At 40.1% G+C, this 14,354-nt stretch overlaps 1 protein-coding gene across 8 annotated transcripts in view; it reads right to left on the reverse strand.

The window, feature by feature from the left end:
• CACNA1A (calcium voltage-gated channel subunit alpha1 A) overlaps positions 1-14,354 on the reverse strand; it is a 340,921-nt gene that overhangs the window by 94,566 nt on the left and 232,001 nt on the right. For 5 of the 8 annotated variants that reach the window (XM_067463748.1, XM_067463749.1, XM_067463747.1 and 2 more), the window contains exons 25-27: positions 11,403-11,462; positions 6,458-6,564; positions 1,416-1,427 (exon numbers count right to left, since the gene is read on the reverse strand). In XM_067463748.1, the coding sequence (XP_067319849.1) occupies positions 1,416-1,427; positions 6,458-6,564; positions 11,403-11,462 (179 nt within the window). The remainder of the gene's footprint in view (positions 1-1,415; positions 1,428-6,457; positions 6,565-11,402; positions 11,463-14,354) is intronic. The other 3 variants (XM_067463751.1, XM_067463753.1, XM_067463750.1) reach the window with 1 other exon arrangement.

Consider the following 14,354-nt stretch of genomic DNA (forward strand, 5'->3'; position numbering starts at 1 on the left):
TGTACAGCAGCCAATCATTATTGTTGAAGTAATGTTGTAAATGCCATACAAACTAGCATCTCGCTATCCAAAAAAGTATTAAGTCATGTTGTAAGAAAGATCAACATACTAGTGGCACTCATACTGTCAATGACCTATCAGTCTGGGGTGCAACCCAAAATAAGAAAGTGATGTCTGTATGGCAAGCAATGGTGTTACTTTTACACCTGCTGGGCATATTGTTTTAGTGAGCTAAATTTCCGCATCAGCGGCAACATAGCTTTTGTAGCATTTGGATATTCTGAGACATGGAAGCACTACATTGTAGGAATAGCTTAAGAATACCCTAACATTGTCACTGTATAAAATCTGTTATAACTACTAATCTACACTGTTAGGGAGTACTAAATGATGCTTCTGTTTGACAGGTAAACAAACCTCATGCAACCAAGAGGCAATCAAAATCTGTTTTCAATGTCACTCCTGGGCATGTGGCTTACAGACATCTCACTGTGTAGATATTCAGTCACAACAGAACTAATCAAAGAAAAGTCTCTGATTATAACCCTCCCAAAGACCAAATACAATGTCTGGTTACTGGTTTTGTATTATAACTATTTTGATGTTGCAAATCCCATGCTAACCATCCTGATCCTTTTCACCCTGATATACCTATACATTGTGTTTTTCCAGCATAATAGTAATGTAAACAGATAAACATTTTGGGGTGGGTTTAAATTTTTACCTGCAGAAAAGAAGGTCACAGTATATTGTGTTAATGTACTGTCTACTTGATATCACAATTTTGTTCACTTTGTTCTGACAACAATGGCTTTTGGCCCTGATAGTTGAGTCTCCAATGCCCAGTTCAGTAGAATAAAGCAAACAGGATGGGGTGCAAGGTGGGCAATGAGTTTTTCATGAACAGATTCTTACTACTGCACCTGATTGGTGGTGTATGAAGGAGTGCAGTACACTTTGGAGAAATTCCCCTACATCAGACACAGCTGTAAAAAGAATCAAATTATCAAGTCCTAGCAGGCATGGCTTTCTCACCAAGCTCAATAACATTCCTAGCTACTTTCATTATGTTAGGTTCAAAGACTGAAGTCAAACAGGTTGTCTGCTGGACTATCACATAAGAGTATCCTCTCTAATTCAGGAATACTGGTAGTAAATTAAGTCCCAGAAAGTGCAATCCTGATATAAAAGGCATTAATCCCAATTCAGTGTGAAATACAACAAAGCTAATGGAATGCCTGATGTTTGGAGAGATAGAAAGAGCTCCAAGATGTCTTCCCTTCCAGTAACATTGGATACTTAGAGTGATGCATAAGTGAAATCATACAGGTAAATAGAATGCTTACTAGAGTGTGAGAAAGAAAAAGAAGAGAAAGAGAGAGAGAGAGAGAGACGGACAGACAGAAAGACTTTACCGTGAGCTGTTCCTGTTGTGAAGTGGCAGTGAAAGGAAGAGACAAGGAAAGTGAGTAACAATCAGAAAGAGAACACACAACATAAACCCCAACGAACCCACACCCAGGCTCTGCCTGGAGGAATCTTTGCACCACATTTGCTGCTGTGCCAGCATCAATCAGGCTGCAACAGGCTATGTATGTGATTCTTCATACTAACAATCCTCATGAAAAAAAAACTTTGTGAAAGGCCACAGCTAGATAATTTTGCAAAATTTCTATCCATCTTTTATTTGGAATGTATTAATATGTCATACTTTGATTGAATTTTATTTGCAGCACTGATTTTAATATTGCTCTTTAACACATTTCAATCTATCAGCTAGCATCTTTATTTGCTTACATTAATGTATGTATTCCTAATTTCCAGTGAACAGGGTGGCAATGTTTTAAAGCCAGACAAACCCTTTTCTTTTAGTCTTAAAGCAAAGCTTGGCTATTGAGTGATAATACACAAGAAGCCAACTTAAAGAATAAATCTGACTGCTAAACCTATTTCCTAAGAAATAATTGGAACTGAACTCATTGGGAATAGTTTCCACAAATATATAAGATCAAGTCATAAACCTCACTATATGATGATTGGGGAAATCAATTAATCTGTTAAGGTTCAGGACACTACACAGAATGTAGCTTTTTAAAAAAAATCCCTATCCATAAATTGATATAAATAATATTATTTCATGCAGCTCTACTAACTGACCCTAGTCGGGGGTTTGCTTTTGTTCAAACAAAAATCTCTGCGGTGATGAGGTGAGACCATGCTTTCACCACATGAATTGTGGATTTTTTGGACACACAAAGAAAAACAAGAAGAGGGAGTCAATAAGGAATGATCTCTCCTCCTCAGGGATGGATATCAGCTCCAGTCTAAAGCAGTGGCCAGAAGAGGAGCTCACTACCCAGAATCTAACTGCTGAGACACTGGCATTACTGTTATCGATGCAATAGTATGAAGTAACATGACATGGTATAGAGAACAGAACAGTATATACAGTCAAATGACAGTAACACAGCAGAAAAGGATATACACCCTTGTATGGTTAACTGAAGTTGGCATGACTGGTTGAAAAAGAAGTTTCCAGGTGTTGATGAGTAATAATGAGAGACAAAAGAGGGACAAACCAGATTGCTAATGATCTACTGTGTAGGAAAAAGGAGAGATAAGGAAAAGTGCAGCAGCAGGTGGGAGATTCACTGAAAGTGAAAAGTACTTGGGAAACTTCATCACCAACAATATCCCTGCAAAGCTTTCTCCACAATTTTTTAAAGACAAGCTATTCTATGAAATTAACATAGTTATCATTATTCCACGGTTCAGGTATCTTGAGAGTTATTAAAGAAAATTACACCAGTTTCCATTGCACATTGTTTCCCACATTCTTGGTTACTGTGGTAGATAGCCATCCTTCACTGTGGCAAAGAGCCAAATTCCACAACTACACAGCTATACTTCCTTATTGCTTCTCAAGTAGTGGCACTGCTCTGCTCAGATCTCCAAGGCTGAGTGTAGAAATTGTGTAAGCATAGTGTATCCATCCACTTACATGTTGAATCTCTGAAAGAAAACCATCTTTACTACAGGCTGGACTCAGTTTACACTTTTCAGTTCTGCAAGTACCAGGAATAACTTCTATTATGCAAGGATGCAGATCTAAATTAGTCACACCCTTACTGGACCTGGTCTTTACATTATAATGTCACTGACTCATACATATCTGTTAACAAACTTCCTTGGAGTATAGCTTTTCCTCTCTAACAACATATTAGGCTTTTTATATGTAGTTGCCCTGCCTCAATCATGGAATTTTAGAATAGTGGTCAGTGAGTCCTAGTGAATGTGTCATAAACAAATACTTCTAAGTGTCCTATATATCTCGCTGTCTTTTCCACTATTTTCTTTCTGTAAACCTTTTGTTAAGGAAGAAAAGAACTAGAACTTGACTCTTTATTATTTCCCCTTAATTCCATTTCTATCCAGGCCACTCAAGAAACATACCAGACTTATTCTAGATTCACTTGAAGTAGTTATGAATGCAAAAATCACATAATTTTCTGGAGAAGTAAAAAAACCCCACCAAATTAGAGTCTTAGAATTTTCTTGGACCAACAGCTCTTTACAAAACCCACAATACTGGCATGTCCAAGGTTACTTTTTGACTACAACTCCAAGACTCCCCCAGCCAGAATGGTGGATGGATATACTGACAGAATGATTATGGAAGTTGCAGTTCTAAAAGTAACTTCCCCAGTTCCTGATATTGATGCTCCATTGTGAAATAATAGATTCACAAGCCAAATGAAATTACTTTCTGCCTCTGAAGCTGAGTGTTGTGTCTTTCAACCATAACTGGATGTTTGAAATGCTTTCTTTGTACTCAGCGCACTCTGCCAATGGCCCCAGGGCTGAAGAGTATCCCATTACTGTAGCCATCTGGAGTTGAAAAAGACACTGAAGGATTTCTGAATCAAATCTCACCTGGGAAAACTGGAGACAGAAGACCTGAATTCCCAACCCAGAGTGCTATCAGGAAGTAGACAGTTCTGGGGAGTCCATAAGCATTTTTGCAGTTCCATGCAAAGCCACCCCCCCCCCCCAAATTACAGGAAGAAGTTGGTAATTTGTGGAAAATGGGTGCAGAGCATGCAGGTAGGATGAATAACACAGGTGAATGGCTGACTGCAGCACTCCAGCCTGTTGTGTCATCACCTACTTTCCTTATGGTATGTAGACAGAAAACATGATATGAATGTACATTAATAAGCAAGTAAGAGCTGATGCTGAATGTGTCCAATACTTCACATTAGGAGAGCTTCCTAATTTTGCTTATCACTGGAATATGCTTTTTCTCCAGCATGAGGGCATATAGGACTTCACCTATTCAAATAGTTAGAAATCAGAACCCAAACTTCTCTTTTTCTTCCTTGTCATCAAATACACTCACAGAATGATGAATTGCAAGGTATTTGGGACAAGAGGTTTCCACTCGGACTTCTCGTTGAAGCGCACTGAAAATGGCAGATGAAAAGAAACAACAATAATCTATTGGATGTTTTTTTTCTTCTACTACTGCTTTAGTCCAAACTCCTTTAAACTATTTCTGTAAAAGAACTAGCTATCAATCTATCCAGTTAGAATTAGCTATTGTGGGAGAAATATTCTGGTTCCCATTTCCATTCCCAAGACACATGAAACTATCACAGTAAACATCATTCTCTGCACACAACCTGATTCCTTATGTAGGCATGGGAATCCTCAGAAGTATAGTGTCACTGTTCTTTTTGTTTGACTTCATTAATTCATATGGAAAACAGCAAACCTGGAGCAGGGATCTGTTTAGACATACCTTATGAAACTGACTAACTGTTATGCAGAGAAGAAGGTTTTCTGGAACTGATAACAGGAAAAGAAAATAAGCCAAATGTTTGGTTTTTCTTTGTTTTCTATCATCTTATCTCTAAGGTTCCTTCCACACAGCTTAATAAAATCTCCCATTATCTGGTTTGAACTGGAATATATGGCAGTATGGACTCAGATAACCCAGTTCAAAGCAGATATCGTGGGATTTTCTGCCTTGATATTCTGGGTTGTATAGCTGTGTGGAAGGGCCCTAAGAGTCACATTTTCTTTCCCAAATAGGATATGGCACAGAAGAATCTTGATTTCAGTCCACTCGAGCCCATTCAATCCATCAAAGTTAGAGAGCGAACCAAATCCAAGACTCCCGCATCTAAGCTTTGACACTCTACTTGGACTCAATATTTTTATCCTGATCTCACACCACTGCTTTTAGTTTCTTAATGTATTGATTACAAATTTACTGGGAAGAAACCAAGAAGTTGAACACTAAACAAGGAAACTAATCTGATCCAAAGAGCTGTGGACAGACTGTTACCTGGCTGCTGCGACAGGGAGCATACAACCTCGCTCTCACAACAGCTCCACTGGCTGCCAGTCTGTTTCTAGGAACAATTCAAAGCCCTCTACAGCTCAGATTCAGGCTATTTGGCATGTTGTATATTCCTTTATGAACCTACTTGGGTCCTGAGATCCTCAGGAGAGGCCCTTCTCTCAGTTCTACCACTATGCTTTATGTAGTTTAACAGATTTATTTAATTGTTTTAACTATGCATTTTATTATTTCTATGTTAATTCTATTAATGTTTATATGTGTTAGGTTTTAATTCACATCTTGTTATGATTTTCAGTGTTAGCCGCTTTGAGTCTCCTTTGGCAGAGAAAAAGCGGGGTACAAATACATATCATCATCATAATTGTCAACAGCAGGAGCAGACCTTGGGAATTTTTTTTTCAGATTACAACCTCTAAAATCCTTCATTTAGCAAGTGGGCAATGTTGTTTCAAGTATTTTGAGAATTGTAGTCCCCCACAAAAAAGGCAGCAGATTATACCAGCACATTCTACTATTTTGGGTGATGGATTAAGATCAAATAAATAGAGAAATTCTATGCAACATTTGTATTTGATGATCCAGCTGTTTCCAGTAGTCCGCCTAGAGGCTAGTACAGTGCTGTTTACAAATAGTTTTTCAATCTTGCAATCAGACAAGGCAGAATCACACACTTATTTATCTGCTCAACCCATACTGCAGTTCATTCTTGCGGGGGATATGTGGCTCAGTTTCTCATAATAACTTTTGAACTCAATAAGAAGCCTGTGAAGTATGAAGGACAGTCTGCCATTCCTCTAGATGGCTCTCATGGGAAGCTCCACATGCAAGAGGCATCCCAAGGCAAAGAGAGGACACATACATGTGGAGTGTCCATGCTCTACTACAATGGCATATGACAACACTGGAAGAGGGACTATGATGAAGGAAAGGACAGTGATTAGGATCAAGTTGTATATGTACTAAAACTATTAACAAAACCCAGCATGCAGCAAGCTTCAACAAGAGCCTTTTCAAGTAGAAGGAGAAAGACCTGTGTGCTCTTGAAAAAGAAAAGAAGAGTGGGTGCTATGGCTCCTTTAAGAAACTTACGTGAAAGCAAATGCCACCAATGCTCCACTGACCACAATGAAATCCAAGATGTTCCACAGGTCCCGAAAATATGAGCCTCGATGCAGGATCAGTCCTAAGTCAATCATCTGCAAAATTAACAAAGCAAATTAACACAGGACCCTTGAGCCACTAGACATAGTTCCTTGATAACTACAATATCGCACCTCCTGGTCTCTTAGTATCAATGAGTGATTACTGTTTTTGCATTTTCATTATGCCCCTTCTTTCACATTTGAAGAGGTGTGAGTGTTCAGTAACCACTTAAGATCCAGACACCTGGGAGACTCGAATGCAGAGTGACAACTATATTTCCTAAAACCCATGAAGAACCCTCAAAGAATAACTGAGTTTCTAGGATTTCAAATTAAATGTAGTTTAAAGAAAAACCTACACACCCTGATTCTAAGCCCATTTACTTTGAAGGCAGCCCTAAGTACAGTACTGTACATGTCTGAAATATGTGTAGTATTAATCAATAAGGCTCTATGATGTCATCTGGTGGTCATGAACAAAAACTACAATAAAATACAACAACCTGGAGAAAGTATAGGCCATGAGGGACCAAAAGAGAAAACCTTACATTACGTCCCAATGAGAGATCTGGGAATTAGCAAACTTGAAATGGCAACATTTATAGATACCTCATTCTCAGAAAAAGTATTCTATCGATTGTATGGCTCCACTTTCACTCCAGTTCCTTAAACTTGGCTTAATGAATGAATGCTATTGTTATGGTCACAGACCAGGGGTGTAAACTTTAAAACATTAAAAACATAGTTTTTTAAAAAAGTGTTTACATTAAGACCAGAGATCCTAAACATTAAAAGTAGAAAGTCCATGATATGGAGTCAACCTACACAGTTTCATATATGATGCTTATAAAATCTGTGGGTACAGATAATAAAATGACTAAGTAAAAACATTATCCACTAAAATCATCCACAATCTTCCTCTTTAGTTTTATAGCTGCCACACAAAACTAGTTTATAGCTCCCACTCTATAAGTGAGCAATGGTTCCCTATATTCTATGAGATATATTAGATAATATTCTTAATTTCTGTCAGGAATCTGTTGTAAAATAGGAGTGATAAAAACAGATTGAATATCCCTATAGAAGGGACATTTTAAAAGGACATTCCTGGCAGTTTCCACCTCTTCATACTGCATGGGCAAACATGCTCATTGTAGGAGATATTTGTAAACCTACCCTGCAGTAATGCTGATGGCAACACATTGAATCTGGCCAGAGTGAAGGATCTCCTAAATTTGACAACTTCTCCTACAAAGTAAGGTTCCATTCTGTCTGAAACCTATCTGTTAAAGTGAGAGGGGTCAGGCCCATTGGGGTAGTAATGGATCTTGAGGGTCCATACCTGGCTGGCCCCCAATCAAAATCTGACCCACCTCCAGTTGGACCACAGCATTTGAGACACAGAAAGGGATCCCCAATAGTGTATGCAGGAAAAGCTTAATAGATCTTGGTTGGATGATCTCAGGGCTCATCCAAGACTTTTTTTCTGCCTGGTGTAGAGCAAATGATGCCTAACTCAAAAGATAAGGTACCTCTGCTTGATCAAATTATTTGGCATCTAGGGTTAATACATTAAATAACTAGTCATATATTGTTCTTGTCTTAGGAAAGCTCTTCATGAGGCAAGTCTCAGGTATCTCCTTACTTTCTCCAACATTAGGGCTGGTGCTATTTAAGGTGAAATACGTGCAGATAGCCTAATAGACTATCAGCAGTAGCAGAAACGAAGACAGTTGTGTGGACACATTATATATTAGGCAAGGAACATACAAAGAGCAATTTTATTAATAAGTGTTATCCTTTATGAAAAATAGTTCTTTGCTTCCTTGGACCCAGTTCAGAACATTACATGTTCTCACTGAAATATGATAGACATTTATTTGAAACTAGCTGTCCCCTGCCACGCGTTGCTGTGGCCCAGTCTGTGCATATGTATTTTGTGTGTGTGTATATGTATATATATGTGTGTGTATATATTTGTGTATATGTGTAAATATATTGTTTTGTGCACACATTGTATTTTTTTTGGTTTTTTAGGCTCTTGTGCTGTGTTTTTCAGTGTTTTTATAAGTGATGGTCACTTGTTGGCGTGATATATGTATTTTGTCCAAATGTGGTATCTATTCTCCCAGTGGTTTTTTTATTTATGTTAATCATAAATACACGGACAGTATTGTATTTATTTTTATAGAATGTCATTAGCAGTGTTTCTAAACTTTTTTTAATGCCACAACCCCTTAATGCAATACCTCACGTTGGGGTGACCCCCAATCATAATACTATTTTCGTTGCTCCTTCATAACTGTAATTTTGCTACTCTTCTGAATCATCATGCAAATATCTGACATGCAAGATGTATTTATGCTGAAAGTCTTTGACACTACATTGTATTTCTGTTCTTATAAATTGAACATAATTAAAGCATACTGATTAATCACAAAAACAAAAAGTTTGGCGAGTATTGACAACGGATGATGGGGTTTGGAGTATCTTCAACTGATTCAGCTCAGAGTTCCACAGACCACTAAGACCCCCGTTAATGACAGATCTGAACCAAACTTGGGCCACAGAACCTTCATGGCCATCAGAAAATACTGGAGGGGTTTGGAAGGAATCCACAGTAATAGGATCCTAGTGTTGCAAGAGACCTCCAAGGGCCACCCAGTCCAACCTCCCTCTGCCATAAGGGAAAAACACAATCCAAGCACTCCTAACAGATGGCCATAGAGACTCTGCTTATTATTATTATTATTATTATTATTATTATTATTAGAAATAGAATCCTAGGGAGACCTCCAAGGGCCATCCAGTCCAACCTCCCTCTGCCATAAGGGAAAAGCACAGCAAAACACTCCTGATAGATGGCCATTTAGACTCTCTGTAATAATAATAATAATAATAATAATAATAATAATAATAATAATAATTCATTTCTTCCTTCCTTCCTCTCTCCTTTCTCTTCCTTCCTTCCTTCCCTCCCTCTCCCATCCCTGCCTCCTTTCCTTTCCTTCCTCTTTCTTTCCTTTTACCTTTCCTTCCATTCATATCCTTCTCTTCACCACTCCTTTTCTTCCTGTCTTCTCTCCTTTCTTTCCCTTCCTTCCTCCCTTCCTTTTGTGGCAGTTTGTAAGGGGTTTGCATCCTCCCTTCACCCGACGGTCCTGAGTACAGGCTTCCCTTTCAAATCTCTACCGGGGCTTGCCTTCCGTCTCTCTTTTCTTCCTTCCCTCTTTCCTTTCCTCAATCTCTCCCCTCCCGAAAAGAAAGAGGAGCCTGCCTTCCTGCTTGGGAAGGGGCTCCATGGCGAGGCAAGGCAGCCCCTTTCCCTCTCCACGGTGGGTGCCTCAGGCTTCTCGTGTGCGTGCTGGGGAGAGGGTCTTTTGAGCATGCTCAGTTAGGTACCTTTTTGGGGGGAATATTAAAGTTATTTCCCCTTCGTTTTTAAAGATTTTTTTATTTGGAAGACATAGATCAGATAAGAATGTGCTTTGCTGCCAAATTTGGTGTCAATTGATCCAGGAGTTTTTGAGTTCTGTGAATAGCATAAACGAACATTACATTTTTATTTATATAGACTCCTGTAATTGTCTAGGAAAATATTACACAGCAAGTTTCCCATGTGAAAACATACAAGTGTGTTTCTATCTTCAATGGCTATCACATTGCTATTATAGGATATAAATTAGATCTTGGATGTCTCTTAGTATCACCACATGTAGGGAAGTCTACAGTAGATCAGAATCTAACGGTCAGAGACAGGAACAGAGTTAAGAGCCGCGAAAGGCCTGAGATAGAAATACCTGGTTGGGAAGGTCAACCAAGCACACAGTCAAGGTCTTTCCAGGAGTCGCATTCTAAGGCAGTAGGTAAGGAAAAGGAACAGGGCTTTACACGAAGTCTTCAACAAAAGTTGTTTTCACTGAGAAACCAGCTCTAGTTTGAGGCCTGATATGGCAGAATAAAAGAGACTGGCCTTCAGACCCACTGCTGGTACTGCAGTCTAAAGCCACTGAAAACCAGAATTTAGAGCCAAACATATGATACAGAAAGTATACAGCATACTGAAAATGTCCTCTTTCTCCTTTTTTACTTATAAGCATGTCTAGTGGGGCCCAATCAGCAAGCATTTCTACAAAGCTCTTGACTGAGCAGGATCAGACAGTGTAGCTCAAGAAAATGGCACCAAAGGATCAACAAAATAAAGGGGCCTAATGTCTGGCATCCTGTTAGTGATACATGTGAATGAAAGTGTAATTTACATGTGCATATGTTCCTTTTTTGGGTGAGGTGCAGGGGGCTATTTTCTGCCTTTGCATTCCATTCCCAAAGCTCTCTACAAGAAGTTTTAACAGGGGTTGCTGCTTTTTAACAGTGAAAATGGGAAGGAGGGGAGGCAACCCACACAATGAAGATACACTGGTTGGAAGTTTTGGTTTCTGGTGGAAGGAAAAGGAGGATGCAATCAAGATTTGAGAATATTTTTCCTATCTCAGATTTGAGTCCATCTGCTATTTCATGGTCTGAATCACCTCCCCCCCCCCCCACACACACTCTAGTGTAGAAGTGGTGGCCCTTTTTAATGTTTCACAGCTGCTGTAGGAAGACCAGATGAAGGCAAAATTGCACAGGCAGAGTTACACTCCACTGTAGGTTCTCAGCCTATGGCTATGAACAGTCAATAACAGGTGGAAAATGTTCCTTTGGACGTTTTTAGTAGCACGTATCATTCCCACCAATGCTAATTTTGCTCCAAAATATACAGAAAGAAGATCCATACTTCACACTCTCCTAGTGTGACATTCTCTACTACAACCAGTCAGAGGAACCATACAATCTACTTATCATTTTTTTCCAGAGGTTAGGAACCCAATCCCAATTTCCCAGTTACTAACCTTAACAACCATTTCAAAGGTGAAAACACCTGTGAAGACATAGTCAAAGTAACGAAGAACCTATGAAGAGAAATGAAAACTATTAGACATAAAGTTCAGGCTGTGCCATGATTAGTATGAACCTTGACTGCTTCCACAAAGCCAAGAGGAAAGGAGCAAATCTAACATAGTTAGTACTTTTTGGGTGGGTGAATGGGTGGGGGGGGGGGGGGGGGGGGGGAGGGTAGAACATTCAAAGCTAGAGGAAATAAAAGAAACTTGTCATTGTTACCCAGAAGCACTGAGGTAATTAATTATTTTCTGGCTACCTCTCTGTCTATTGTGAGAAGTACTAATAAATTAAGAAAAGATTCTATCACTGTATGGAAAGTAGTAGTGAAAATTTGTACCAGTATTGTCCACATGACAGCTATAGCTAGGGTAGTCATACATTGCCAACCCTCCTCGATGGACTGTCACCTTGTCGTGGTGAGGGGGCTTGCATGTGGGCACAACGACTGGAGTCATGCACTCCCAGGAGTGGCCGCGGGGGAGGTTCCAGACCAAGCACATTCTGAAGACCCAAAGACCTCAACGGCGGAGCAGGTAGAGGATAACATGGTACATGTTACAATGGCTGTGAAGGCGGAAGAAGGTTGCAACGGCTTGAGAAGCCACAGTCATCGTGTTAATTATGTCACTGGATGGAACCTCACTCTGTGAAGACTGTGTGTTGATCAGCTGTGCATTGACCTCCACACATTAAAAAAACTCATGCACAGGCGTCTTCCAAGAAAAATAAAAACAAATCAACAAAAGTCCCATGGAGATCAGCGAATGGCGATGGGGGCATGACTGTGAAATCTGGAAGCCCCTAGTCGCAGACCGGCACATGGGCGGTGGATACGGACTCAGTCGTTCTACCTCAAGGTCTGAGGCAGTTGAGTAGTTCGGCAGCTGTATCCATGACTGAGCAGCCCTTTTGAGGATCCACTTTGATCACCCCACATGGGGAAGGGGCTAGAAAAGGTGCCCTAAACATAGTCTGCCTCTCTTCTTCCTGACTGGACTGCTGCATTCAGTGGGGTCACCACCCTGCGGCCAAAAAAGAAAAATGAACTTCGGAACATGGAACGTACGGACACTGATGGAGAACACCGACAGTGAACGCCCTGAACGCAGAACTGCCATCATTGCAAGGGAGCTGGGATGCTTTAACATCGACATAGCAGCCATTCAGAAGACCTGGAGAGCAGGAGAGGGACAGCTAAAGGAAGAAAAAGGAGGCTACATCTTCTTCTGGAAGGGACTGCCTGAAGAAGACCAAAGAATGCACGAAGTTGGCTTTGCTATCAGAAATGATCTGGTGAAGCATCTGACCGAAGCACCTACTGGCATCAACGAATGACTCTCAACCCTCCGAATTGAACTTGCCAAAAACCAACAGGCAACCATCATAAGTGTCTATGCACCAACACTAGATGCTGATGAAGACATCAAGGAATAATTTTTTTACTGTCAGCTGGACACCATCTTATCAGAGATACCTCCTGGGGGACTCTAATACAAGAGTCGGACGAGACTTTGACGTGTGGCCAGGAACCATAGGAAAAGATGGGGTTGGAAACAGCAACTCGAATTGCATCCTGCTTCTCACCAAATGTGCAGAACACAATCTTGTCATCACCAACACTCTCTTCCACCAGAAAAACAAGTTCAAGACATCATGGAAGCACCCCCGGTCAAAGCATTGGAACCTCTTAGACTACGTTACACGTGCCAGAGACTGCCGTGACGTGCTTCTCATAAGAGCCATGACAGGTGCTGATGACTGCTGGACAGACCACAGGCTAATCCAATCCACAATGGCCATCAAGATCGCCCCCAAACACAGACTTGAAGGAAGAAAGCCAAGGCGCAAAATGAACACCCAAGCCCTTCAGGAGCCCTCCAAACGAGCCCTTCTCCAAACAGCACTCAAGGACCATCTACCCATAAAACACCCTGAAAATGTTGAGGAACACTGGAACTAACTGAAGACCTCCATCATCACAGCCTGTGAAGAAACTATTGGATATCAAACCAAGAAACATCAAGATTGGTTTGACAAAAATGATGAGATCCAATGAAAAGAAAATGCAATTAATTTAATCACCACCAGCAGTTGATGCATTCCATCTTATATGAGGGTAACTTATTCATGTTTGTTTGAGTAAAGGTTCACCCTCCATTTCCTATAACTCTTTATTGTTCTTACAACATTATTCTGAATCCACCATAACCAATAACATAAAATGCCTAAAATCCATCCCATAGAAAATTGCACCCCCAGAATGTTACAGTGAAGACACAGAACTTTTAACAGTTTTATATAATAATAAATAATAACACTTTATTTGTACCTTGCTACCATCTCCCCAAGGGACTCGGTGCGGCTTACAGGAGGCCGAGCCCAAAATACAACAATACAGGCAATAATCACAACAATACACGCAATTAAAATAAAACATGAACGATAAACATATAACATTATCAATAACACAACATATAGTTAAAACTGTGGGAAGGCCAAATGTAAAAATTAAAATTGGAATAGTGCTGAGGCCTGGACGAAGAGGTGATAGTGGCGTTTGTGGAAGACATATGAGCAGATCTAAAAGTGTAAAAGTGAGTGCTTCAGGAACATGGCCATACAGCCTGGAAAACTCACAGCAACCCAGTGATTCCGGCCATGAAAGCCTTCAACAACCTAGGTGGATTATTGTTTCTGCTTTCTTCTCTTCCCCTTGTAGGGAAGGTGAACAGCTCTTGCTGTCATAACCACAACTCTGACTTGGGTGAGCAATCACATTTCCAGGTTCTTTTCACAATTCCATGTCTTCAGCCTAAACAGGTTCCATTTTCCTGGGACATTATTAGTCATGGCTCTGTAATAGTGGTGCAGGATATCCATTCTAGATCTCTGCTGTATAT

Source organism: Anolis sagrei, chromosome 2, assembly GCF_037176765.1.
Source record: "Anolis sagrei isolate rAnoSag1 chromosome 2, rAnoSag1.mat, whole genome shotgun sequence".
NCBI lineage: Eukaryota > Metazoa > Chordata > Lepidosauria > Squamata > Dactyloidae > Anolis > Anolis sagrei.